Source organism: Canis aureus, chromosome 12, assembly GCF_053574225.1.
Source record: "Canis aureus isolate CA01 chromosome 12, VMU_Caureus_v.1.0, whole genome shotgun sequence".
NCBI classification, from domain to species: Eukaryota; Metazoa; Chordata; class Mammalia; order Carnivora; family Canidae; genus Canis; species Canis aureus.
The window spans coordinates 28,512,130-28,522,068 of record NC_135622.1 but is presented as its reverse complement, the minus strand read 5'-3'; the positions used below and the strand labels follow the sequence as shown (position 1 = coordinate 28,522,068).

General features: G+C 46.7%; 1 protein-coding gene across 1 annotated transcript in view; it reads left to right on the top strand.

Annotated features, from left to right (window-relative positions):
* Window positions 1-283: 283 nt before the first annotated feature.
* The window catches only part of MERTK (MER proto-oncogene, tyrosine kinase), a 111,864-nt gene continuing 102,208 nt past the window's right edge, over window positions 284-9,939 (top strand). Inside the window, exon 1 of the mRNA XM_077843310.1 lies at window positions 284-553. Within this exon, the coding sequence (XP_077699436.1) occupies window positions 493-553 (61 nt within the window). The 5' untranslated portion in view covers window positions 284-492. The remainder of the gene's footprint in view (window positions 554-9,939) is intronic.

Here is a 9,939-nt window from a genome sequence, read left to right as displayed (position 1 = left end):
CCTCGGAAGCCCTCCACTTCCCTCCAACTTTCTCCCTCTCTGTGTCTCTCCCACCCACACGTGTCGGGCTCCCGGCGGGCGCACAGGCTGGGGCTCTTTCTCCTCCTCCCCTCCGGCCCCCCCCCTTTTCTCTCCACCCCCGCCCCCCATCCCGGGCCGCTCGGGCTCGGCCCAGGGCCCGCCCCTCCCCGCCCCTCCCCGCCCCTGCCGTCCAGCCCAGTCCCCTTCCTTCCCCTTGGCGGCCCGCCTCCCCACCGTCCTTCCCGCCCCCTCCCCACCCCAACTGGCTCGGGTCCGCTCGGACTCGGCCCCCGGCCCGCCCCTTCCAGCCCTAGGCGCCTCCTGCCCGCGGCTTGGCGCCGCCACTTGGGCGCTAGCTGCCCGGAGGCCGGCCCGGGGCCACCACGCTGGCGCGCTCGACCCGGGACTGGGCAGGTTTGGGACGTCCATCTGCCGTCGATCGGAGAGAGTTTCCAGACCCGCGGCCCCGGAATGGGGCGGGCCCTGCTGCCGCTCCTGCTGTGGTTCTTCGTCCGCGCGCTCGGGACGCGAGGTGAGTGGCGATGGGGCCGGGGGCTCGCGCCTCGGAGCTCCGGGGACGGTGCGCGCCCGCGGGGGCGCGCCGGGCGGCCGGGCACGTTTGCAAACACCTCCGCGCGCGCCGCGGTGCCAGGGCGTGCAGCGCAGGCGCCCCCACCAGCCGCCGACGGGGCGCCCGGGATGGGTCGTGGGTGCGCGTCCCGGTGAAGACCCGCAGGGGTGGGCGCCGAGAGCTCCCCTTTACCGCAGGGGAGGAGATCGAGCTCCGCCCGCTGCAGGTCCCGAAGTTTTCGATCCAGAGGAATTTTGTCGCAGGTCTGGTCCGGAAGGCGCTGAAAACTTTCCTCTAGACATCGTTGCTTGGTTGGACCCCGGCTCTGGGCAGTAGTTCTGGGAGCCTCGGGCCCCATCTCCCGAGGGACCGGTGCCGGGGGACCAGCAAGCTGGGGAGTGGGGGTCACATTCCTGGTGCTGCGATCGACCGAAGACGGGGATCTGCCCCCCTGTCTGCTCCCCCTGGGTCCTTAAGGGCAATGTTAGCACCTCTTTGTAGGGATCCCCTGAGTGTGGGGACCTTGGACAAAGGGAAGCATTCTTTTAACCCTTGTTATTGCTGCTAGGTTTGTCCCGATTCTGTTACATTCCAATAAAGTTCTAGACTGATAGGCGCTAGGCAAGGCGGCTTCCTTTCTGCATCAACAGCCTGTTTGGAGGCTAAGTGATTCACAAGGTAAAAGTTTGGTCGCTGTTGCATTTCTTGAGGAAGCTGGGAGAAGCTTCACCAGGTGTTGCCAAAAAGAAAAATAAATTGGTGTGTGTGTGGGGGAGGGGTATTTTGAATAAACACATCCCTGGCATTTTTCCTTAGTTAAAAGTTTTCTATTTCCATTCAGCATGTGTTTTGTTTTGTTTTTGTCTCTTTTGATCATAAACATGGTTGAATAGCGTTTACCTGATTACAGTCCCAGATATTTGTTAAGAATACCTGGAAAGTTCAATTTATAGTTAAGCAATTGACTTAAAATATTTTCTTTCTTTCTTTTTTTTTAAATGTTTTCCTTTGAGGATTTCCTTTGAAAGCTTAGTCACTCAAATAAAAAATTCCTAAGCAGCACACATTAAGTTGCATATGCAATTTATAATTTGGGGGCACATAGCAATTTGAAGCAAACATCAAAAGCCAAAACCAATCAAAGAAGTTAAACAGTTCTGTTCTCCATCCCCACCAAACCCTAAAGAATTCCTTGGCATTTCTGCCAGATTTATTTTTCATAATCTGCTGCAAATCTGTTCTATTTTGCTACTAGTGAAGACTGACCATAAATAGTCTTGGAGGGTAGTGAATGTGGTGAAAATTATGGGAAAAGCAACAGAAACGATAGTTTTGATGCTTCTGAGATATTTTTAAATGGTGTGTTTCTCCAAAATTTTTAAAAACCATAATCAAAAGCCTTTTGCAGCAATTAGCTTTAGTCAAATAATCAATAATAAAAGTTCTGCTAAAACCCACCCAGCAGGAAGAATGAAAAATTTTTCTAGTTTTTCTTCTACTTTTTACTTTTTTTTTTTTTTTTTAGAGAGTGAGCTAGGGGGAGGGCAGAGGGAGAAGGAGAGAGAATTTTTTTTTTTTTTAAGATTTTATTTATTTATTTGAGAGAGAGAACATGAAAGGAGGGAGGGTCAGAGAAAGCAGCAGACTCCCCACTCAGCAGGAAGCCTGATGTGGTACTCAATTTTAGGACTCCAGGATCATGACCTGAACCCAAGGCAGATGCTTAACCAATTGGTCCACCCAGGTGCCCCGAGGAGAGAATCTTAAGCAGCCTCCATACCCACCCTGATGCAGGGCTCCATCTCAGGACCCCGAAATCATAGACCTGAGCCAAAATTGAGAGTCAACTCCTTAACTGAATGAGCCACCCAGGTACCCTACCTTTTGCTTTTTATCTTGAATTTACCAGTAAGGTGTCTGACAATGTTATATCTTACCTTTTGAAAGCTTAAAGGATGGGATTCTCACTGGCAGAATTAGAACAGAAGTAAAAATGCTATGGGTAGAGACTAAAAATGGAAATTAGACTTTTTGTCCAGTTTTAAAATTTTAGAGAGGGAAAGAGAAAGAGGGACACAGTGAGGGATGTGTGTGTATACAATGGAGAGGAATGGATAAATAATTAAAATTTACATATCACTTTAACCTAGGGACTCCTCCCACCCCTGCCGAATACATATACACAGATGTGGACACACAAATACCATCCCACAAACACACACACACAGAGAACTGAAAATGCTGAACCAAGGGCATCAAGCTTTCCAATCCGTCCTTTCTGCTCAGTCTCTGGATGGGGGAGCCAGTGAGCAGCGAAACCAGGCAAAGGGTGGATCTCAAGAGGGCCAGGGAGAGAATAGAGGAGGAGAAATACGAAAATGGATAGAAGTGAAGGATCTAACCCGTGATGAAGCAGTACGTGCAGCTAAACTCAATCCTTTGAACAAATTAGGCTTTTAAAACCCTTCAACGTTAGCATTTCCCTCCCAAGCTGATGCCTTAACCCGCGTTATAATATATTGTAAACATTCTCCTGGAGAGAACTTTAAGTTGTCCTGTTGTTTACAGGCTTGATGACAATGGCCTCAAATGCTTTTTGGAAGTACGCAGGGCACACTTTAAAAATAAATACTTTATAAAGGCATTCTGATCTGCTTTTTTTTCAAAGTGATGACTGGAACACAGATATGTTTAAAATTCACAATAATTATGTTTTTCAATTTGATTTTTAGAAATAATTTCCAGATAATTTGAAGAGCAGGGCCAGTGAGTTACCAGTCAGAGCTGGTTTTGAACAAGTTGAATCTTTAGATGCCCTGACTCAGGAACATGCTGCTGAGTAGAAAAGCTGAGCCAGGACATTGCTCCTCCCCACCTGCAAATGAACGCATATGTGTAACCGCTGCTTACTGCATAATCGCCAGAATGAAATCGTGAAGATGAATTGGACTGTGTTGTCCCCTTGTTTAAAATTCTCTAGCAGCTCCCCATTCCTCCCATGGTTTGCAAGGGTGTGAAGAGCCTCCCACTCCCTTTGCCCCATTTCCATTTGTTCTAATGTTCACACTGCTCCAGCCACAAGTGTCTCTCTAGCACTTTTGCAGTGGATGTTCCGTCTGGCTGGAATCTTTTCCCCAAGATCTCTGCATGCTGGCTCCTTGGGTTTTAGCTCAGATGTCCTAGAGGAGGCCTTCCCTCACTCCCACCTCAACCAGAGTTACACACACATACACACACTTCCCACTGAATTTAAATTACTGATAACACTTTTCACTACCTGATGGTGAGATGGCACAGTGCTTCACCCATTTCAGAAGCTCAGTGAGTATTTGTGGAGTGTACTAAAGGACCAAGCCTCTGTAGATCTCACCGCTCCTCCTGCTACTCTGCTCTTGCTGGCTCACCCAGAAACGGAATGCAGAAGCTCCCCATGCCCTTGTGCTTGGGGCTTCGTTGATAAAAAATAATCTTATATTTTGCTGTGATGCCAAAGTGATTGTATTACTAGGTAACTTAGGACATCGAAAGTAGACTTTTGGGCTATATTAATCCAATATAGCAATGTTGACATTTTATATTTTCTTAACTATTCTTAACTATTCTAGGGTGGGTGGGAAGTCAAAAACTGATTTTTCACGTTAAAAATAGTGTTAGCAGCTCCTTCCCAGAGGCAGGTTGCCTGATATCCGGCTTGTAACCCTGAGTGCCTTGACTTTGGCCCATTTTCACTAGTTTAATTTTTTTTTTTTTAAGATTTATTTATTTAACAGAGAGAGAGCACGCCAGAGAGCACAAGTAGGGAGAAGCAGGCAGAGGGAGAAGCAGGCTCCTCCCTGAGCAGAGAGCCCAATGCAAGGCTCTATCCCAGAACCCTGGGATCATGACCCGAGCTGAAGGCAGAAGTTTAACCTTAAGACTCAGCCAGTCAGGCGCCTACTTAAAAAATATATATATATGATTTTCTTTTCTTGTGTGTGTTTTTAAAATTTTAAAATCAATTAGTTAACATATAATGTATTATTGATTTCAGAGGTAGAGGTCAGTGATTTATCAGTCTTATATAACACCCAGGGCTCATTACATCATATACCCTCCTTAATGCCCATCACCCAGTTACCCTGAACCCCCCCATCTTCCTCCCCTCCAGTAACCCTCAGTTTGTTTCCCATGATTAAGAGTTTCTTATGGCTTGTCTCCCACTCTGATTTTCGTCGTTTTATTTTTCCTCTCTTCCCCTATGATCTCTATTTTGTTCTTTAATTCTACATATCAGTGAGATCATAGGATAATTGTCTTTCTCTGATTGACTAATTTCACTTAGCATAATACCCACTAGTTCCATGCACATTGTTGCACATGGTGTCACTAGTTTAATCCTAACCGAAAGCCCATGGCTCTGGGTTGGTATGAGTCTCAGCAGGAGGTTAATGATTATTAAAAAACCGGGAAAAAGCAGGTTCACCACATGAGCTTCTTGGGACTGGTATGAAAATGTTAACAGGCAGGCTGGGTAGGCAGCAAGCCTGGCTTCATGTCCTACCTGGCGGGCTCCTGGGGAGCCCTGGGGGCCGTGGGTAACTCAAGACCTCAGTTTCCTGTCTGGTACCGTGGGTCTCTTCCCTAGTCACAGAACCGGCAGGAGGATGCAATGAGCTAAGGACACATGGTAAATGCTCCAAAAATATTAGCCATCACTGCCGATGCTTTGCCTCCATTCTTCTGAACTCAAAATCCGGGGTAATGTTTTTTTTCCTAGACAAAAGGTGTTGCGGGGAAAGCTTCTTCTTTACTCTCTGAAATGTACCTAAGTTGCGACCTGAAATATAAAAACAGAGCTGTGGGCCACCCTCCACCGGTCAGAGCAGTTTAGGGAAGGAGCTGTGCTTGTCGTCCTAGAGACCTAGAGCGTCCAGGTCCTTGTCATTGCTCTTTAGGGCTTTGTTCCTAGTACTGCTTGCAAAACCCATGCCTGTCACTTGTAGCCTATCTGAGGACGCAGGGCCTGCCCTGCTGCCACTCCCCACCCCTCCCCCTGCCCTGCTTCCTTCACTTATTGAGTTCCGACTTAACATAGTACAGGAATAGCTTCCCGTCATGTGCCTCTCAGGAAGGTATAAAAATGAAGTCCAATTCCTGCTCAACTTTTCCCACATAATGCTACTCCAAAGTGGGTGTGGTTTGTTTTTATTTTTGCATTTGTTTTGGTTTGGTTGGTTTTAAATGTAAACATCCAGATAATCCCTTTCCTTTTTATCTGCTAAAACTCTGTTTTCCAAGTGAAGCATTCTGGCTGCAGTGGATACAAAATGAGGCTTTGTTTCTTAGATTAACTGTGTACGTGTGTGAGTGTGTCCATGTGTGGGTGGTCCTTGAGCAAATGGAACTACGAGGAGCTCCAGATGTACTCCTGGCTCCTAGGCACTTCCTATTGGGTGACAGGTATGGACCAGAGCCCAGGTACCCTGAGGAAAGCCCTCTGGCTCCTCTGCCTCCTACAAACTCCCATTTGCTAACCTCAGATTGAGAAGTAACTTATTCTGTCTGTTTACCCCTCTTCTAGTCCTTCTGCCTCCAGCTGAAGGCTGAAAATGCAGCCAGTCAGCGGTTGAAAATTTCATTAGGATCTGTGGGCTCCTCTTGGAGAGCAGAAGTACTGCCAGCACCTGCCAGTCGGGCACCTTCTCCCTCGCAGGCCTCAGTTTTCTTTGGCTGAATTGTAGCTATTGAATTGTATAAAAGATTCTTTTTTGCTGTTTATTTATTTATTTATTTATTTATTTATTTATTTATTTATTACGATTTTATTTATTGGGTGCCTGGGTGGCTCAGTAGTTGAGTGTTTTCCTTCAGCTCAGGGCATGATCCCAGGGTCCTGGGTTTGAGTTCTGCATCAGGCTCCCCGGAGGGAGCCTGCTTCTCCCTCTGCCTATGTCTCTGCCTCTCCCTGTGTGTGTCTCATGAATAAATAAATAAAATCTTAAAAGAAAAAGATTTTATTTACTTATTTGACAGAGAGAGCACAAGCAGGAGAGTGGCAGGCAGAGGTAAAGAGAGAAGTAGGCTCCCTGCAGAACTCTATTTCAGGACCTTGGGCTCATGACCTGAGCTGAAGGGAGACACTTAACCAACTGAGCCATCCAGGTGCCCCATAAAGATTTTTAACCCCAGCAAGGCCCAGGTCTTCCTCAGTCTTGTGAGACCTCTCAGCTTGGCTGCAGCGGCACGTGGAGCAGCTAGACAGCCTGCCTTCTTAGCAGTGTTGCTGTTCCCATTCTCAGGGCCTCTGTCAGGCTGCAGGATCCAGCGGGTGTGACCTGCTAGGGAAGCCCTACACTGCCTCATCCAGGTCACCTCCTTAGTTCCTGGTGTTTTATTTTTTATTTTTTGAAGATTTTATTTATTTATTTGAGAGAGAGAGAGAGAGAGTGAGAGCACACAGATCAGAAGGAGAAGACTCCCTGCTGAGCAAGGAACCCAATGAAAGACTCGATCCCAGGACCCTTGGGATCATGACTGAGCCAAAGGCAGACTCCTAATGACTGAGCCACCCATGCGCCCCAGTTCATGGTGCCTTAAAGTAATAAATGAAGAAAGTTTGATTATTTCTTATATACATTTCATAGAGAAACTTGCTCAGTTCTTTCACTTAATGGTAAAATGGATTTTCCATGAGTCTTGGGGATAATTGAGGAGGAGCAGAGCAGGACAGAGAAAGAGACAGAGGGGACAGATGTTGACTTTTTGTTTGGACCAAGATCTTACAGAAATTTTATACCAAAAACTAAGAATGTTTGAGAGACTTATGCTTGGAGAAAACCCATTTCATTTCTTCTCAATTTATAGACTTTCATGGAAGCAAATTCTATGCTCCTATGTCTCCTTATACCCAGTCATTAATGGTGTCTTCTGGATATTTTTCAATCTCTTCCTTCAAAGATACTGTCTGGCGTCTGTGGGGTGAGCCAGAGCCCCAGCCAGATCTGATCATCATGGTGTTAGCACCTTACCGTAGCTTGCTCAGGAGGGGGCCCACCCGTAGGACCTAGATCTCAGGTTGGCATTTGACAATCAGGCAAATGCTCTGGGACAGATCCCTTTTTGTATGATCTGCTCTTCTGGGGGCGGGGGCCGGGGGAGCTCCAGTTACCTCAGCATTCAGAACAGTAAACATCTTAGAATCTGCTTTAGCTGTGTTCTTGCCTCTCATTAGACACACAAAGGAAAGCCTTGTTTATCTTGGAGAAGCGATTGTTTTGCTATTTTAAGCTTTAGGGCTTGTTCAAGCTACTAACAGTAGACTGGCCTCATTATGGTTTTTGAAAATGATTTTTTTTTTTTTTACAAGTCAGAACAAGCTGTCTTAATGGAGAATATTAGAACATGGACTCAAACTTGCTGAAAGTTGTTTTCTATCCCTGCCCTGCTTAGTGAATGCACAGTGAGGTGATAAATATTCATGGGATCCCAAGTGCCGCCTGTTTTGGGGGCTGGTTTTCCACTTGTTGCAGTCCATGGCAGGCTGCCTCCACACAGGAAGTGAAACCAGCCCTTAAGCCTTTTTACAATTCTGGCTCAGGATTTGAAGATTTGTTGATGAAAACAATGTTCTTTGAAAGTTTTGGAGCAAGGAAAAGAGGAAGCTCATTAGATTTTAGCATTGCATCTTAAGCATTAGTTGAAAAATATAACCACTTTGGGAGTCCAGAGATATAAGTTCTCATCCCAGCTTAGGTATTAACTTGCAGGGATACCTGGGATATGATGTTCCACCTTTCTGAAACTCCAGATCCCCACCGATCAGATGGAAGGGTGGATAGGTGATTCTGGGGTACCTTCTGGGCAGAAAACAGATTCTGTCTGAAGGGGAGACGCATGATGGAATGCTTTCTCACTGCAGTTCCAGACACACTCCCTTAGCTCGAGTGTGAGCCTCCCAGCTATGCACCAGACTCTGGCTGTGGGTGATGATTTCAGGCATCAGCCTAGAAATAAGCCAGAGGCACTACAGCATCTTTCTTAAAAATGAGTCATGCCAGTGGGTTCTTTACTGTGGGCAGCTGCCGTTCCCTGCCGCCTGGGCCGTTTGTGCCTCCATGAAATAGCCCTTCCAGCTACACAAATGTGTGTTTTTGAGACCTGCCCAAACAAATTATGGCTTCTTACTGTCCAATCTGCGGGGAGCATGGACTCTTGGATTCTGGAAGACCTGGGGATGCTTATGTAGTCTTTCTGGGCTGGGCAGAGCAGAGCACGTCTCCCAGGGTGCACAGCAGAAATCCCAGCATTCAGGGGGAATTTTATCATTTTTAAAAGTCTATTCATATATGATGTAATTTTATATTACAATCACAATATTTTATAATGTGAGTTATAGGATGTAAATCTCCTAAGCATGGTGGCTAGGAGGCCAAGGAAAAAGTATGCTAGGAAGCTTTTTCAAAATACAGAAGCCCAGGCCCCACCTAGGACCTATGGAACCAATGTTTAGGGTACAGCCCTGACCAGCAGGAGTCTGAGTCATTCCGTGCACATCTCTTGTTACACTCTACCAATGCAATGTGTCTGATTCTTCTGCTTGGGTTCCCCTGGCGATACTGATGGGGGAACACAGGGCTAGCTGAGGACAAGGTACGAGCTTGGGATAGCACATTGGCAAGTCCTTGAAACAGGGAGAGTGACATTCCTCTACAGACTCAACTCCTTCGATGTTCATGCTTTGCTAAGGGCAGAAGGCAATCTTAGCCCGGCCCCCAGGATCTGGTAAGTCTACTTTAACATATTCCTTTAGACATTTCCCTTTATCTCTAACCCCCCAAGATATGTGTTGGCAATCATCCTCCAAGCACATGGCCCACCGATACACATCTGAAGGGTCATGACTCAGGTTTTATTAGACGGTAATAAGTGACCTTTCCCAACAATACCTAGCCCCCTCAAGGTCCTGGAAACCTTGTTTCCAAAATTCCTTAGCGAGTACACTATCCTCAAACCCCTCCCAACTCCCAGGTATATAATCAGCCACCCCTCACAGGTCTGGGGCAGCCACTCTTCCTGCCCATGGGTCCTGTCCCCGTACTTTAATAAAACCTCCATTTTGCACCAAAGACATCTCAAGAATTCTTTCTTGGTCGTTGGCTCCAGACCTTACCTATATTCCAAAACTTCATCAATCCCAAGCTGCAGGGAAGAGTGACCAATCAAATGTGGTAACAAGGCAGGTTGCTCCCTGATCAGGAGATCATTTGTAGGAAAAGGGGGACTGAGCATTGAGCAGGGTGCTACAGCTGCTGCTATACACATGTGATAAAATTTTATGTAAATAGTGTGTTTGCTTTCAGCTTGTTCTC